This window comes from Onychomys torridus, chromosome 12 (assembly GCF_903995425.1).
Source record: "Onychomys torridus chromosome 12, mOncTor1.1, whole genome shotgun sequence".
NCBI classification, from domain to species: Eukaryota; Metazoa; Chordata; class Mammalia; order Rodentia; family Cricetidae; genus Onychomys; species Onychomys torridus.
The window spans coordinates 7,492,035-7,511,090 of record NC_050454.1 but is presented as its reverse complement, the minus strand read 5'-3'; the positions used below and the strand labels follow the sequence as shown (position 1 = coordinate 7,511,090).

The following is a 19,056-nucleotide window of genomic DNA, read 5'->3' as shown; positions in this document are numbered from 1 at the left end:
GCGTGTGTGTGAATGTGTGTGTATGTGCATGAGTGTGTGTGTGTTTATGTTTGCTGCTATTTTCCCTTTTACTTTGGCTTTATTTGTAAAACAATTTTCTTCACTTTAGACTTTCAGTAATTTATGTAAGTTTTAGACATTTCAATTCTATTCTACATCATGTTTATATATCTTATCATTTTCCTGATGTAGGTCTATGTTTAAAGAGTCATTAATGGTATAGCCTTCTGACATACTTTCTTTGGTGCAGGAATATTATTGTTTTGTGTATCCTTTCCTCGCAATTAAATGGGACTTGAATTTTTCATCGCTTATTTTTATGTAAAAATCACCTTTTCTGGTCTTTAGAACATAATTGCATGTTCACATTAACAGAGATTCTTCAAAAGGCCTCAGTCCTGAGATGCCCCAATCCCTGCCTCCCTCCATGTCCAGCAAGTCCATCTTCTTTCTTTGCTTATCCTGCTCCAATCTAACTGGCCTCTTTCTTTGGCTGTAACAGGGCATTCAACTGCAAGACATCAGGCACTGCAGGCAAGTGTCTTTCTAGTGCTGCAGCTTCTCTGTGCTCTGGGGAACATTTCTGAGGTACATAACCGGAGAACTACTTCAGTCCCATCAGAACTTCTTTCTCGAGGTCTCTTGTGACGCGTCTCAGAGACCAGAATTTCCCTCATCTTTTGCTGTTGATCCTGCACCGGCCTGCCTACTCTCCACTCACGGTCTGTCCCACTTCTCAAGTGTGACAGACAATGCATTGTTACCTTTTGCATTGTTTTTGCAGGAGGCTGCAAACACTGACTCCTGCACACTGCCTGAAGGCCATTGTTCGTCTCACTTAGTTTGCAGAAAACAGTTCATATGGAGTTGTGCCATACACTGTGCTTGAGGTTCCCACTTTGGTGCCAGTGGAGAGCCCACGAGATTCCAGGCCACGTGGCAGCGCTGCCACACATGCCACCTTCCAATATTCACGTTTTTTTTTTTTTTTTTTTTTGATGAAAACATTTTTCCATCCTCAGATGTGGAGCCCACAAACCAGGGCAATCAACGATGCACTCATGAATCATAAAATATAGAACGGACTCATCAAGGGGCTGAGATTCATGTCGTGAATCAGCAGCTTCCGACTCCAAACAGGCTCCTCGGGAGTTAGCAGAAATTAGGCAGTTGGTTCTGGGAGTCTAGAGAACATCAGGTGAGAAACAGCAGGCTGGGGCAAAGACACCCACAGCCCTCCACCTCAAACAGAACAAAACAAGGAAGTGGCCAAGGTTTGTACAAAGACATTATTGAAGAAATCAAAGATCGGAGGAGAAAAGTATCAGTGTGAGTTACCATTTAACTCAGATGTTTATTTATTATGATTAAAAACATAATAATGTGTTCTAGTGTCCTTACCTTATACCAAGTGATGGCTGGCTTGACACTGGGCGGGAAGTATCCATCTACATTTGGACATGTGATGTTATGAGAACTGTGTTCGATATACACTTTATGCACCGTGAGTCTCATGGGGGAATTGAAGCACGTGCCCTGCTGAACGACTTCCAGGGGAAATGCAACTTTGCTGCAATATGTAGTATTCCTGAGAAGACAAACACACACTGAGCATGAGGGCTCATTGATTTAACTGAGCTGGGACTTCTTTATAGGTGTGAATGCATGTGAATATTAAGTGACTTTCTGAGATATTTCTTGTACCAATTAGCACCACACACTAGAAAGCCAACAGAAGTATCTGCTATTAATGTGCTAAAATATTTATACTCTATACATGACCTTAAATGTGTATTTAAAGTGTTCATTTGAAATACTCTCAGCAGTGGTATTTTTATGAAGGCAAAGGTAAGGATGGAGTGTTTAAGGGTGCAACCAAACTTTGAAACAGAAAATTTTCCAGGATTTTAGCTTCCAACGAGCAAGTTTTTGAATTTTTTAAAAACAAGATCAAAATTTAAAAAGGGAGAAATAGAGCCAATATGTAACCTAAAACATTCATCCAGTGATGAAAACAGGTGATAAAGAAAACTATGACATAGCTTTCAAAATTGTTGTACATACATACAAGCAATGATGAGGGCCAAAAAAGGCCCAGGAAACATCTTACAATGAGCAGGAAAGTATGCAGTGATGTTTATCCAGCCTGAGCCATATCTCTGTTAAAATCTTCTCTACTACACGCTACCCTGCCCTTCTCCACTAGGTCTCCTATACAGTGAGCACTTTGGATTTCTTTAAATATATATATAGATATATAGATAATATTATTATTTATAATTATAAATAATAATAAATAAAATAATAATATTTAATAATAATAAATATATATAACAATTAAAACTATATGAATATACTATAGCCATTATCTAGAATCTTAGTAACATGTCAGTTCAACATCGCCATTTCAATATGAGAATATGAGCAATAAAATAAAAGAAAATGAATCTAACTCCATAGCTATAAATATACCCAAACCTATTTAGCAATTTGAATGAGAAGGGCCTCCGTAGCCTCATGTGTTTAAGAACTTGATCCCTCATTGGTGGAACTCTGGGTAGGATTAAGAAGCGTGACCTGCCAGGCAGTGGTGGCACATGCCTTTAATCCCTGCACTCGGGAGGCAGAGGAAGGGAGATCTCTGTGAGTTCAAGGCCAGCCTGGGCTACAGAGTGAGTTTCAAGAAAGGTGTAAAGCTACACAGAGAAACCCTGTCTTGGGGAAAAAAAAAAAAAAAAAAAAGAAGTATGACCTTATTGGAAGAGATGAGTCACTGAGGATGAACTTTGAGGCTTCAAAGGTCAATGCCATTCCCAGATAGCTTTCTTTGCCTTGTGGTTATCATCTCAAGATTAGAGTTCTCAGCTACTGATTCTCCACCATGCCTGCCTGCTCTCATGCTCTACACCTTGCAGGCCATGAACTCTAGCTCTCCGGAACCATAGCCCCAAATGAAATGCTTCCTTTTATAAGTTACCTTGGCTGTGTGCCTCACAACAGCAATAGGGAAGTAACTAAGACAGAAGTTAGCAGGGAAGAGTGGCTACAATTGCCGGACCTTTAATCCCAGCACTCGGGAGGCAGAGCCAGGCGGATCTCTGTGAGTTCAAGGCCAGCCTGGACTACAGATGTGAGTTCCAGGAAAGGCGCAAAGCAACACAGAGAAACCCTGTCTCCAAAAAACAAACAAACAAACAAAACAACAACAACAACAAAAAGAATGGCTACAGCTTCGACACGCATGACCATGCTGTTCTGTGGAAGAATGTGGACTTCTCTGGGGCTCTGGTTTAGGAAAGCTACTGAATGCTGTAAGCAGGGCTTAATGGGCCACCCTAGCCAGAGATCTGAAGATAGTGGGTGAGTAATATAGGTTCTGCACCACTAAGTGCACAGCGGCAACATCAGCCACACCATGGGCACAGCAAAGGTAAAAGCCAAGCAGAAGTGGTTAAAGGCTCCTTCCCAGGGTTTGCTGACAGTCTCCGGGGAAATGGTAAAGGGTTAACAGCTGTGAAAGTTGGAAAGGAGCTCTGAGAAGATGCATTCTGCTCTTCCCTTACAGGCACGGATGCCAAAGCTCCAGACTTGTACACAACTTGCCTTAGTTCACCAGCTAAGCAGCAACAAAGGTTTTGATTTTCTGTCTCTCACCTCACCCAATGCTCTTTCCGATACAATCTGCTTGATGCCACCACTTAGAGCATTTTTGGGACATAGATAATAAGAACATGAGTATTCCATGTTTACTGGAAGTCCGTGGGTGAGTCTAAACTTTGTTCCAATAAAATTATTATCAGATGACAATCTCCAAGGGACATCACAGGCTACAAGGATCCTCCAAAGATCCAGTGATTTAAAGATTTATTTTGGGGGGAGAGTGGAGCAGAGAACATTTTAAACTAATAACATAGTATACATTTATCAAAACTTTGTTCTGTCTCTCAGTAAGGAAGAGCTAATATCTACGAGAGAGAAAGGAAATGGGCTTACAAATTATTAGAGGATCAACTATGTTGATAGTTGCCATTAACTCAAATGTTAAGTTCTTAGCTCCCAGAACCCCAGGACTGGATTACACATGGAATTGGGCCTCTCAAGACATAAGTAAGGCAAATGAGGTTATACATGGACTGCCATCCAGTGCAATCACTTCATTATAAGTAGAGGTTAGGACACAGATACAGGAAGAAGAAGAGTTTGGAAGAAGAGCAACATATGTAAGCCAGGCACTGGGAATGAAATCCGCCATGCCAACCATGATCTCAGACTTGTCACCTCCAAAACTGATACAAACATCCCTATTAAATTAAAGAAAATCGTTTTAAATGAAGAAACAAACATGCCCTATGTATGACATCAGAAGACACACTGCAGATTGATAGCAAAAATGGAACTATGAGAGCTAAGACCAATTGTGGTGATTTTTAAAAGGGATTTAGGTATTCTAAAAAAATTTTGGAGCAGACATTCACATTGATGTGCAGAAAGGAAAATGGGCATTTTGTAGCATTAACAATAAAAAGGCACATAGATGCTTCAAGAATAAAGATGGATTTGATAAAACTTGGTTGGTTGCTTTAGATTGTATATTTGCATTCCCAGGGGGCCTGATATTTATTCACTGACTTCTGAGGAGAATTTTGGTTGAAAATTTAAAAGCACTGTGCTACATATATTCGATGCATCCCAAACATTCTTTTTTCTACAAGCATACCCTGAGTGTGGTGTCTCTGCCAGGTACTCAAGGAGAAGCCAAGAATAACAGCTATGAGTTGGCTCTTCATTGCTCATTTTCCAGGGAAACAATGCCTCCAGGCAAGGCGAGCATGTAGGCAGGATCCAGGGCCATGGAAAGAGGCCAATAAACTCAACCCCAGATTCAGACAACACTCCTGTCTTCTTAAAAGGAACCACCCATGAAGAATATTCTCAAAGACATCCTTTCTACACACCTCCTTCCTCCCATATCAGCTGGGCCACTGAGGTAAGGCATAACCCATCTAAATGTGTCCTTCCCCTGCCTGGTTGTCAATGCACATTCATGATTTAAGGAAAACCCTAGGGACCACAAGGACAAGGGAAAGTCATGCTGGGAAGCAGCCTACCTCAACATACAGGTGTAATTGCCTGTGTCGTTGAGGAGGGTGGGCCGGAACCAGAGCACATCTTTCTCCTTACTGATGCGATTCTCTGGGAGGCGGAAGTTAATAGGCTCCTCCAGGTCCCGATCTTGCCTGGTCCAGTACCAGATCAGGGTAAGGCCAGAGGAATGGGCCGTGCTGTAGTTGTACTTCAAGAAGTGTTCGAAGAGGGGACACTTGATTCGAGCTGGCTCCTCTTCAAATGCTTGGATTTGTCGCATGGTATCTAGTCCCCAGTCATCACAGCGTTCTGGAAAAAAAAAAAAAAAAGCAGAGAGAAGGGGTAGATGAGTCGTTTCTCAATAAAGACGTCCAGAACATTGCCTTGTTGACACTTTGCTGTCCTTTGTCTAGGAGCCTCTTTGTCCAGACATCTCCAGTAACCTCCCTCTGATAAATATACACAATAAGCACCTGCCAGAAGAAGGAATTACTTCTCTCCATTTCTTCATCATTTTCTGCTGTGTCTTCTGGTGACGGTTATCTGTGACTTGGTACTGTAGAATCCTTCAAGGAATGTCTTTAAGGGAAGACATGGCTTTATTAAGCCACAGAGACAGAAAGGTCTTGATGATGAAATCATAGCTGAAAAGATATCTCTTGTCTAGAGGGAGAGAAGACTCCTAGTTCTCCCCAGGTCTCCTGCTTTTTAAGACAGACCTGTACTTCTCAGCAGAAATATAATGCAAGTCACAAACTCAATATAGGATACCCACTTACCCCATTAAAAAGGCAAAATGAAATACTATATTTTGTTAACTGATAAATTCAATAACCTCAATACATTAGTGATCTTTCACACATTTATATTTTGGATAGTACATATTTAAAAGTCAGTGTGTTTTACAGTTGTGATGCATCTCGACCTGGGACGTCCATGCATTTCAAGGGATGGCTGCACTGTACAAACAGGGCTGCAGTATTTACGGGGGGAATCTGCTAGTGTTCCAGTGATTGGAAACAAACAAAAACAAAACAAAACAAACAAACAAACAAACAAAACCATTTTTTTTTTACAACTCAATTTATAATGAAAAGTAATCACTGGTGTATTCAGGAAAAAAAAATGACATAATAATTACTTTTGTTCCTGAGAGTGACATCAGACTGCTACAATATGGAAAGATCCTAAAGAATGCAGAGAGGATTGCATGGGTGGTAATTGTCCTGTTAGAACCAGCCAAGCCACCAGATACCAGTTTTATTTAATAGTCATACATAAGTATACATACATACATAATATATTATATATAAGTACATGAATATATAACATATATACCTATGTGATATAACATGTACAAAACATGATATATTATATAAAATATAAAATGCATAGAAAATTTAAACTTAATATAAGCTTCCTTACATTCTAACTTACATCTAAAACTTTCTGTATCATTTATAATAAATGGGAAATAGGGTTTTGTTTAACATAGGTAATGAAATTTAAAATGAAATAGTAAGCAAGGCTATGAATGATCTTACAGTGGATTAAATGAGAATGGCCCCCACAGGTTTGCATGTTGAGTACTTGATCCTCAGTTGCTGTAACTATTTGGGAAGGATTAGCAGATGTGCCCTTGTTAGGGGAGGTGTGTTAGGGGCAGGCTTTGAGGTTTCAAAAGACTCCTGCCATTTCCAGTGTGCTCTCTGCTTCTCGTTTGTGGACCACGTTGTGAGCTCTGAGCTGTTTCTGCTCCCATGCCTTTGCTCTGCAATCCTGGACTCTGACCCTCTGAGACCATCATTTCAAGGAAATGCTCTCTTTTAAAAGCTACCTTGGTCTTAGTGCCTTGTCCCGGTGACTGAAAAGTAACTAAGACAGACCTCTAAAATGAAAAATCTGAAACACTGGTTAAGGCAATCAAGGCACTCCAAGGACATATGCAGTAAGATTTCTGTGAGTTCGAGGACAACCTGGTCTGCATAGAAAGTTCGAGGCCATGAACCGATAAAAGGCATTCTCTAAAGAATAAATGTAAATGGCTAATAAATTCTTTTAAAACATGATCAACATCATCATGCACATTTACACTACTTTAAGATTCTGTCTCACCAAGTTAGAATTACTATCATAAAGAAAACAACTGATAACAAATGCTGGTGAGGATTTGGGGAAAGGAGACCTTATGCACTATTTGTGTGAGTATGACTTGGTGCATACAGTGAGAATATTAGTGTGAAAGTTTCTCAAAAAGCTACAAATAGGACTACTGCACGACTCATCTATACCACTCTGGGACTTAAATCCAAAGGATTCTATATCATGTGACAGAGATACTCATTCATGTTCATTGGTGCTCTGTCCACAATATCTGGGAAATAGAATCATTCTAGATGTCCTTTGACTGATGAATAGATGAGTAAAATGTGATATATAGAGATAATGGGATTGTATTCAGCTGCAAATAAAAATTGAATTATGCAGGAAAATGGATAGAACTGGAAAATACTATATTAAGAACTCCACACATTTTCCCTCATAAGTGAATCTGATCTTTAATTTTGTACATCTGTGTTTAATTTGGGATATTTGCAGAGGTCTGTAAGCTACAGAAAGTGAAGACAAGTCAAGGTAGGGGAAGAATATTGATTTAAGTTTTACTCAGGGGTAGGAGCATAGAGATGGGGGGAAAGAGCAGATCAGATATGGGTTAATGAAAACTAATAAGGTTTAAGAAACTTTATGGAAACCCATTATTTCAGGAGCTAATTAAAAACATGATTTAACAACAAAAACAGAAAGAGTTTGAACAGAGGTCCTCTGCATGGGTGGATAATGCTTCTTCCAGAAGAACTATGTTATTAAATGAAAATCTCAGTGCTTAGAATAGGATACCTCCCTACAAGTTATTGATTAGAGAGACCCCAGAAACATCTCAAACAACATAGACTATTGTTGTTGTTATTGTTCTTGGTTGCCCACTGTAACTAGATGATATGACCCTATGGCTGAACATAGCACAATTTGGTTCCAAAACACACAAATCAAGCTGGAACTGACTAGGAAACTACCTTTATTCTGGCTAGCTCTCACAGTGTTGGAATGTGTTTTGCCGGCCACTGGAGGAAAAAAAAAACAAAACAAAAACAAAAACAAAAAACAAAAAACAAAATCAGTGGTCTTACTCAGTGGCAGACTCTGCCTGATATAATACTGATCTGCCAGGCAAGATGTATCCACTCATAAAATAACGGTATGCCTGTTATGGGGGTGACCAACTGCTTTCTGATTAGATTTCAGGCTTGTTCCACAGCAAAGAATTAATGCCTTGTACTGTATGTAAACCTACTTGGTCAAAATCCCGTGGCTGGGAAGATCATGCCGTGGTGGGGAATGACTTACTGTTGTTGTTTTGTGAAATGTATGTGTTCTCAAATCGTCTTCTAAATATTTATGTTTAAATCTATACATTAGTGCTGCTTTCAGAGAAGCTTCTCTTTTACGTTTGCAGTGAGCAGCAGTCAATGCAGAGACTCAGAAATGATCAAAGTACTGAGAATAGTGACTATCGAGTGTTTAGTCCTGTGGTCAACCTTTATACCCGACACCCACAGAAGATAACATCAGAGAGGCCTGAAAGAACGTAAGAGCTGGAGAATGTCAGACAGTGCTGCGAAATGTTGTTTCCCAGACAGGACTTGGCTGCTGCACTCCCAAACTCAGGAACAACAGCAGTGGTTACCCACACAAGACATGCACAAGACCAAGTCAATCCACACCCCAGCATGGACTAGACAAGGGCTCATGAATTCCCACCCCTAGGCCAGGAGCTCTTGGCGGTTGACAGCTGCTAGGGGAGGAGGGGAGTCTTCTTCAAGTGTGTGGCCACTGGAAGGTTGCCCATGAGCTCGTGGATGCCCCACACCCATGCACATTTGAGCATCACTTATTAGACTCACTAGGTCAGGAAAAAAGAAGAAATAAAGGTGGGAGAGGGCATGTTGAGGAGCTTCCAGAGGGGTGGAAGGGAAGAGAAAGGGGTGGAAATGATCAAGATATATTGTATACAAGAAAATGCATGAAAAAGCATTAAAATGTCAATTAAGTAAAATATTGCTAAAAATAAAATGACCATTTCCTTTCTAAATTTTTTTATATATCCACTTTTAATCACAGGTAATAGAAGAACTCATCATGTACAGACACTAAAACTGTAATTACCTAAGTAAGCTGTTTTTTAAAATAATGTTTTTATTATTTCATATCATGTATTTTGTTCATATTCATGTCCCTCCAAAATGCCTTCCAGATTCTCAGCTATATCCCTACCCACTCAACTACATGTTCTCTCCCTCCTGCTCTCTCTTCTCTCTCCTCATATTCTTTGAATATTACTATTTTATAGCATTTAAAATATTTTCATTATCATATTTACCTATACAAGTTGGTCAAAATGTGAAAGATATTTTTCTTCTGGAATGATTAATTTGGATTATGATATATAATATTCAAATGATTATATATATATACATATAATTTATATGTAATCATTAAATATAAAATTTTATTGAACTCACTTTTTTTTAAAAAAGGGTTTTATTTATGTTTATTTTATATGTAAGAGTGTTTTGCCTGCAATTATGTGTGTGCACCTCATGCGTGTGTGTTCCCTTCAGGTACCATAGAGAAGGGCATTGAATTCCCTGGAACTGCAATTACAGAAAGCTGTGAGATACCATGTGGGTGCTGGGAATTGAACCTGGGTCTACTGGAAGAGCTGGGCCATTTCACCATGCCCAAATCTTGTCTTTAGTAAGTTGAACAGTTTGCTTCTGAGTGAGAAGGGTGAGGTAGTGGATGGCAGTCACCACTTACATGTCACCACTTAGGACATCTTTTTCCCCAGAAATTAAAGTTACACATATTCTAAACTCCTCCTCTGATGTGCCTGCTTTATCTCTCTCAACATAAAAGTTATTTTGAATCATCATTTGAAGACTCTCAAGGTGGTCTTCCAAACCAGCCTGTATTCTTTTTCTGCTCCACAGCATCACCCTCTACAAGGGGAAGCTACACTGTTTCCACCCCCTGCCCCTTTGAATCTGGGCACCACTGAAATTTACACTGACAGATATAATGCAGTCAAGGACCATAAAACTTATAACCTTTTTGTCTTCTTGGAACCTTTTTATCACTCTAAGAATAAACCTGGCCCAACTCAGAGCTGAAATGAGCAATAACTTGTGTACACACGGGCCACATCCAAAAGGACAGCTGTCTGTCCAAAGCCCAAACCTATCTGCCCAGCCAGCCTAGTGTAACTCTCTCTGGCAACCTGCAGACTCATGAGCCCAACCACATGTCTAACAGTTAAAGTGCAGTCTCGTCGTTAAAGTTGAGGATTGCTCTATAACCTTTTTGCCACAGTAACCAACAGTCAACACAACTAAGACAATTATTTTACTTTGACAAAAGCCAGGAACTGCATCTTTCTATCTCAGGAGAAGAAGAAGAGAAATATTTGACTTTTAAGTAATCCTCCAGGAAATTCCACAGTACTTTCCAAGACTCAGCAGCGAGTAACTTTTGATCCTCTTCATTAACATTGCTTTTTGTATTCAACATGCATGGAGAACTGGAATGTTCAAAGGCTGTTTACATCAACATGCATTTGTGATGACGGTATAGTATTATTTTTATAAAATATGAATTACATTTCCATTAGTGCTATAAAGCTGCAGAAAAAGTCCATTTAGTTTACAGAAAATGGCAAAATCAGCTTTTCTGATAAACTTAACAGTTCTAATATGTGCACCCAGTTTCTCTACTTTCTCAAGCTCCACTAAAACAAAAATATTTGTCTAAGACATGATCCAAAGTAACAACAAGAAAAAGAGAAACGACTATGTGACTATGCAATAGTAAAGGGACACAGGATGACAAATTTAGCAGATTTCAAAATATTAATCTTAAGCCAGCAAGGAAATGTTGGAAAACAAACCGAGCTGCAATCCTGAATGCCACCAAGATCCAGAAACTGTCAGCACCAACACAAGGAGTCATTATTGCTGACTGCCCTACATACCCAGGCCTCCTCCTCACATACAGACATCTTAGGTAAGAAGAGGTGTGTGACTTACTTAGGTCAATATACAAATGTGTGGTGGGTGTTTTAATGGCTAGGGTGCATTTCCTCAAGCTCTCATCTATCTTATGAAATATGACACATATACTGAGACTCCTTGTTTAGGTCCCTCCTTGTAATGCAGGAGGTCTTCTAAGTCATACTGATTGATATTTGTTTGTTACTAATAGCATCAATATAGCCTAACCTGGCAAATGAATCAGATACTCCAAACACTAACAACGTGGGGGAGTGGAAAACAGAAAGGATTAGAAGAAAACTATCAATCAAAGTTATATCCTGAGCTCCCTTCCATTTCTCTCTGAGCAGTGTTCAACATGCACCTCCAAAGAAAGGGCATCCAAAGTATTTTTTTAGTTTTTTTGATGTAGCTTTGGTGCCTATCCTGGACCTTGCTCTGTAGACCAGGCTGGCCTCGAACTCAGAGAGATCTACCTGGCTCTTCCTCCCGAGTGCTGTGATCAAAGGTGTGTACCACCACTGCCCAGCTCCAAATTACTTTTTAAAGATAGGATGGTTACCATGTAGCTCTGGCTGGCCTGGAACTTGCTATGTAGACCAGAGATTTGAGGGTCTCCCCCGTACTGGGATTAAAGTCATGGCCACCACTACACCTTTCTAACATTCAGACTTCTCACCCACTCACAAACAGGAAAACGAAAAATATAGAGTGAAAGACCAAATATTTGAACTTGAGGCCCTTGAACTCACATCACCCAAGGAGAGTTTTGAAGTTAAGTCTCACATTCACATTCAGAATTCAGATCAGCTTCTTAAATATACAACCTAGGAAGAATCTGAGAAAATTTTCTCATAAAGTATACAACTCAATGGCATAGAATAAAGGGATTAGGTGAAAACTCAGATTATCCAAGGAAAACACTTTTAAAAGCATTGCAGTTGTTATCTTCACAGAAGTGGGGAGCAGGCCCACATCCCTGCAGGAAAATCAGATCCTGTAGTGGAGTGATACTCAGAGATACAAAGACTGGAATTAGTGTAACTACAAATGTAAAACTGTAATGATGTTTTTTTTGTTTGTTTTAAGTCAAAATTGAGGTTTTTCCTAAATGGCAAAGTGAAAAGAGCATAGAAAACAGACGTTGAAATTAGAAAGCCAGCCCAGGAAGGGCAGCATTTCATGATACAAGCCACAAAAGAAAGGAAATTAAAGAGAAAGAAGAAAACTTTCAATTAAATAACTCAAAGGAAAAAGTTCCAGAGAAGAAATATAGAACACTGATGAAAAGGCCCCTATCATTATGCCCATTATGCCCCGTCACAGTCAGTGAAAATAGATGTATACCAGTAAGGCATTCCGAAAATATTATAATGAAAGAGATGATTCTACAAACTACAAAAGATTAAGGATGACAAAGACTGCACACTTAAGTAACGCCGGACAGGAACATGCTGCAGGAGCAGCAAAACCCACACTAAAGACTAGAGGAGAAATAGTAGGGCATAAGGGAAGAAAAACAATTTCCAGTCCTGACGCTAAACCTAATGGACAATCAGGTGTGAAGGTCATATTTGCAGACACATAAAACTTATTCAAGTTATTTCCCATGCTCTCTTTCTGAAAGCCTTTGGGATATGTATGTCATGAAAATGACAAAAAATAATTAAAAGGAAGACACAGGATCAGGAACGGGGGGTCCATTTAAGTGAGCAAAGAAATAATCTACAGGATGACTGTGAAGGTCTCAGAATAACTACCACGTGACTGGGTTCAGGGAAGAACAACTCAAAGCCGGGTGGGTGAAAACATACATAAAAAAGAAATAATCAAACATCTGATAGATTACAGTAACATTATCAGCATAAAAAAAGTACACAATCAAAAGGTAAGAAAATGGTTATGAAAAGACAAACTAGAGTGAGAACATGGAAAATACAATTAATACATTCAAAAATTAGAAAAGAAACCTAACAATAGTTTATTGTAAAGTAAGGTTACATTATTTAAATGGCTGTTGGTTCATTTAAATATGCAACAGTATTGGGTAGTGAAGAATAAATAGGAAAAATTTTTATGTATTATAAAAACAATAAAAATATGACAAGTTGGATTAAATAAAACAATAATAAATATACAAATGGATAAGCAAAATACCGATGGGACATGACCAAAGAAATAAATAAGATAGTGAAAAGTGTCTTTGAGGGGGAAAACTAGTGGGGTAAGAAATGTCATACCATGTCTTACAATGACTGACTTAAAATATCCATACAATGTTGATAATTGAGAAAATTAGAAAAAGAAAAGAAGGACAGGTGTCACCATGCTTGGCTGTGTTCTTGACCACACAGAGACCTTGCCTACCATGTGATCAGATTAAGGACATGTGTTTAGAATTTCATCTACAGAAGGGAGGGAGGGAGGAAGGGAGAGAGGAAAAATGGAGGGGAGAGAGGGAAGGAGAGGGAAAGGGAGGAAAGCAGGCAGAGAGGGAAAGAGGGAAAGAAAACATCACCCAATACAACTGATAAATTTGTTCCTAGTGTCAAATGTCCTTAAAGGTACATACTTTCTTTCAGAATATTTCTTCATTTTTTTCTTTAATTACAAAAATTGTGTTACTATGAATGGATATGACCATCAGTTCACTTTTCAGTTAGAAAGTACACACTTTAAAAGATAAAGAGACAGAGGTTTGAACAGCTGATGGAGGCATGAACTTCACCGTGCTATGCCTGTTGTCTAGATGATCTTAGGTATCACAGCCTTATGCTTCCTAAAGACACCTTTTACTGTTTTGCTCCCAAAAGCAGCTCCATCAAAACTCAACTTTTATCACAAGCAGATGATGGTAAAGGCAAGACTCTTAGATGAAAATTATTATTCTTGAAGATTCAGAGGACATGTGACAGGGTGGTCAGGCCACTTTCTATCCACACTGTATGTCTCAAAAATAAAAGAATTCATAGACAGGTCAGCAACTAGACGTTTTATTTAGAAGAGGAGGTAAAAATGCACAAGCTGAGAGGCAGCACATGAGACTCCAATGAGTGAACACTGCTGCACTGGGAAAGGCCAAGGTATTTCTTCAAGTGTGTGACCTATTTCATAACTATAAGTGGTACTAATTGTATTAAAATTAGTCATGCATGCATGCCCTATTAAGAGTTCTGTATTTATGTTTCCAGTTGTGAGGTGGGCATGTGTACTGTTTAGAACTTTGAGGTCATGGACATTCTTAGTTTTAAGTATTTACCCAAGTGCTGCATCTGTGGTAGAAGACTAAATAGTGGTCATTGGTTGGGGATTTGGAGAAGACAACACATGTCCTGGGTTGTCATGCATGGCTTTGAAGGTAACAGAGAATATTCAGGAGAGTATAATACTTCCATTAAGGTGTTGGCCACTGTCCCTGATCCATCACTCCAGACCCAGTGACCTGTTCTTATTTCCTACAGCCCCATTCTACAATCTGTTTCATTCAGAGGCCCTACCTGGGCCATGGATCACAGGACCATCATTCACTATCAGTGGATGATTGGGAAGTAAGAGAAAAACAAAATGCCCTGCTGAGAGTCAATTATAGCTTCATTAATGAAAACTCTAATATTACAACCTGACACTTTGGTGCCTTCAGGTCCTTACAGCCATTACTAAAGATTGATAGTAAGGACACAGGAAAAGAAGGAGAGCTAGCATGAAATCTCAGTCACAAACAAGTACTCAGGCAGATGGATGTCAACCATACCTCTGGTGATCACAGTTTAGTCTGGGTACACATTGGCTAGATGCTTACTAATACTGTGTTCTCCTGCCAGGTCCATGGGAAGGTCATATGCCTAAATCTTAAGTTTAAGGCACAAAATTTGGCCTACGCAAAGAAACAAGGGTACAAGTAATATGCTTGTAACCCCATCCATAATCTATGAAGTTTGCCCTATCCTTACATGGAGCTCTTATAGAACGGAAAAACGCAGGCAAAGATACAAACAAACAAAAAACAGAAGCAAATGTTCTTGAATTTTAATTTTTAAATTTAAATACAATTATACCGTTTCCTTTCCTCTCCAACCCCTTTTCATGTATCCTCTTTGCCTCCTTTCAAAATCTTTTCTTTAGCTATTATTAATTTATATACACAAATATATGTATACACAACCCCACACATATGTCTAAAACATAAATACAACCTGCTCGATCTATCTAGTACTTACTTGCATGTGTATGATTTCAGAGCTGATCACTTGGTATTGGATAACCAACTATGGGGCTTATTCCTGGTGGGAAATATTTCTCCCATTCTCAGCATATCTTAGTTGCCTATATCTATGCCTTTGTCTATGGAAGGGCTCTATGAGATTTCCCTCTTCAATATTAGCCTGTCTGTTGGTATTGTACTCCTTCAGGTCTGGTTTAGGCAGCCATGTTGCTGAAAAACTTCATGGGTGTAGCTTCTCTGACATTTCCAGAAGACAATCTCATGGAAGATATCATGGTCCTCTGGCTCTTACAGTCTTCCTGCCCCCTCTTTCATGATGTGCCTTGAGCCTTAAGTGCAGAGGTTGTACTGTAGATGTACAAATGGGTCTAGGTACCAGATGATCACTTGTTCTCTGTATTTTGACTGATTGTGGTTTTCTGTGATGATCTAATGGCGTAGCATCACAAGATGGGATCCTGTGTCCCTATCAGTTTGGAGTAGAACTTCCCAGGAATGTGACCTTTACTTTCAAGGAACTTTGACATGAGATGAATAAAGAAATTTTAAAAATCTCTATTGTGTTATGCTACTGAGATTTGTCATTTAAAAAAACAAAAACCAACAACAACAACAACAAAATGACTATCATGACTAATGTGGATAGAAGTTTTGTTTCCTAACATAAGTAAATCAAGAACAGATAACTTTAAAAATAGTATTTGTTGTTGGCCCAGGAGTGGTAGTGCACACCTTTAATCCCATCACTCTGTGAGTTTGAGGCCAGCCTCATCTACAGAGAGAGTTCCAGGACAGGCTCCAAAGCTACACAGAGATACTCTGTCTTGAAAAACAAAATCAAGAATAAAAACAAAAACAAAATAGTACTTGTTGCTGATAGCTTCTCAAGTAAGAGTAAGACTTTTTTCCCACTCCACCCCCTGACTCCTATGCAGGGGTTTTATCTGCCTTGAGCTTACTCAGATCTTATGCACATAGTCATGAACACTATGAGTTCATAGGTGCAATGCGCTGTTGTGTCCAGAAAAGAGTTTTTCATAGTCATCCACCATCTCTGACTCTTACAGTCTTTCTGTTCCCTCTTCTGTGATAATCACTAAGCCTTGAAAGGAGGAAGCTTGATATAGATGCCCCATTTGGGGCTGAGAACTCTGCAGAAGAGTTCTTGCTAATTGATAGCTGCTCAGAGAGGGAGAGTTAGCATTCATTAAGGGTATGATCCATCATGCTCCAGTAGATGGCTATACACTCAAGAGCATGCGGTCAGCACAAATTGGACTCAGTGGGTTTTTAGAAAAGAGAACACAAGGTTGATGGATAAGAAGGGGATAGATTTGGGCTGAATTGAGTGAGGGGAGTTAATATGATCAAAATGCAATGTATTAAATTCTCAAAGATTTAATACATATATAAAAATAATAAGAAATAGTACTTATTGAAGGTCTCTACATACCGACATTTAATAAAGACAACACACCAAGATTTCCACCTGATTCCAGTGACTTAATATACTTTCAACTAAACTTCATGTAATTTATTTCTAAGGGACAAGAAATAACTATACCTGCCAGATATCTCCTCTATATTAGGTTATTTTTTTAATATGAGTATTACTGTAAGTGACCCAGACTCTTTCCCACAGGGACTGAGAATATACATATCAGTATTCATGACCATTAGCAAAAATGCTATTATTATTGGGCTTTTCCTTTGGGATATATATTCATTTGAAATTTATTCTATGAGTTTGTAAATTTCTCTAGCTGTTACCGTAGGGTATTTTTTCAGGGCATTTAAAAAATTATTCAATGAACAAATAAAAATGAAATTATGTGGCAACAAGCTACAGTGTCGTGTAATACAAAATTAATTATATGATTCACTCCAGGCACTGGTCTTAGAATAGACAGGGAAAGGCTGTTATGTAAATAGAGTCATTTCTAATACTAGCAAAGGGATTGTATCAAATCACTAGTACAGTGAGTTACTTTTTTGTTTAAAATGCCTTTTCTTACACAATTTACTCCACAGTAGAAGTCCTGTCTAAATGGGCCCTTCAACTTGAGGGAGACACAAAGTCATCATTTCTCTCAGCCAAAGGGTTTCTTAAGGCTGAGCCTGGGTGACACACAGGAGTAATGGAAAAGCTGGGCAAAGCCAAGTCACTGGAAAATCCAGCCCACGCTCCTGACAGCAATTAGCATTTATATAGCAGGGTATACATTTTAACTAATTAATCTCACAACACCCTCTTGGGCCCCATGCCCATTCCCACATTACATGCCAGGAAACGGAGACAGAGAGATTCACTGGCTTCCTTTTGCCTGAGTGGTAACACAAATAAAAGCTGCCCAAACATAGATCCAGGGCACTTGTTTCAAATCTATGCACAAATATTCAAAGCAGAATATTTCCCATAGGAAAGCTGTTCATATATTTGTATTTATTAAATATTTATTGAGAACCTACTGTGGCACTGAGCTGAGTGCTGGGGTGTATAAGAATGAAGGATGTTTAGATACAGAAAAGCAAGAACAAAGATTTGCATTGTGGAAGACCTAGAATAGAATTCCTTTCCATGTGAAATTATTTTCCATATAAAATTCACTTTTGATATGACCTCAGATAAAATGCTTCTTTTCATCTTAGTTTCTGCACATATAACTTACCTATGTGGCAACAGACTTAAGGGGCCTCATATAAAAGATTACATACTTTTTCTTGATATATGAGGTAAATGAACCTAAAAAGAGTAAATTTTGACTCAAGATTATAGAACGTTCAGCCCATCTGATCTTCTTGATATTGTTATTGTGGGCTTCTGTTGTAGAGGAGACATCTTCAAATCCCAGAAGTCAGAAAGAAACAGAGAAAGGACAGGGCCATGGTTCCAATATCCCCCAGGAACCTAAATTCTTCTCAATAGGCTCCACCGCTTAAAAGCTCTACAGTTTTCCAATGTTCCAGGCATGGGCCTTTGGAGAACATACAAGATTTAAACTATAGCAATATATTAGCTTAATCTACATGACAAATCTGAATTGGTCCACAATGAAGTCAATAAGTTTTCATAAAGCTAAGACTGATATAAGATTACCAAAATGAACTATTGTAACAAGCAAAGCTGCTTTTGCTAAATCATACCGCCTCTTCCCTCTAGCTTGCTACTTAATGAGCATCTCAAATTAGAAGCTTAGTGTCTATATCTTCCAGTTGAATTCATCTCCTCCCTAATTTCTATTGTAGAAAAGATTTTTGCTCAACTCTATAGACTTATTAGTCACATAAGAAAATATATGTGATTAGTAAAAATTCATAATATAAGGTTGATTGGTCTTAAATTTTCCTAACATCTCTTCTCTGCCTTTCATGCTGAAATCACCCAGAAAAGAGGAAGCACAATGTTTTCAAGATTCTAGGAATGGTGAGCCTTGTAGGCAGATCATGGCAGGGTGAGACTGTCCCCACATAGAACTATTGCCTCATGACGGGAACTGAGGCTGAGTCCTTAAGCAGCAACAATCAGCTTCTTGATGGGAAAGGAACTGCATTGCTCCATAAAGCAATATGACTGCAAGACCTTGTAGAATTTGACATGAGATAATAACCAACCAGACTAACATGACCAAGGCTACTTCAGTA

At 38.9% G+C, this 19,056-nt stretch overlaps 1 protein-coding gene across 5 annotated transcripts in view; it reads right to left on the bottom strand.

Annotated features, from left to right (window-relative positions):
- The window catches only part of LOC118593803 (interleukin 1 receptor accessory protein), a 148,645-nt gene that overhangs the window by 55,054 nt on the left and 74,535 nt on the right, over positions 1-19,056 (bottom strand). For all 5 annotated transcript variants that reach the window (XR_004946308.1, XM_036203378.1, XM_036203377.1 and 2 more), the window contains exons 3-4: positions 5,109-5,394; positions 1,402-1,588 (exon numbers count right to left, since the gene is read on the bottom strand). Coding sequence is in view for 4 of the 5 variants with exons in the window: in XM_036203378.1 (XP_036059271.1) it covers positions 1,402-1,588; positions 5,109-5,394 (473 nt within the window). In the remaining variant the exon portion in view is untranslated. The remainder of the gene's footprint in view (positions 1-1,401; positions 1,589-5,108; positions 5,395-19,056) is intronic.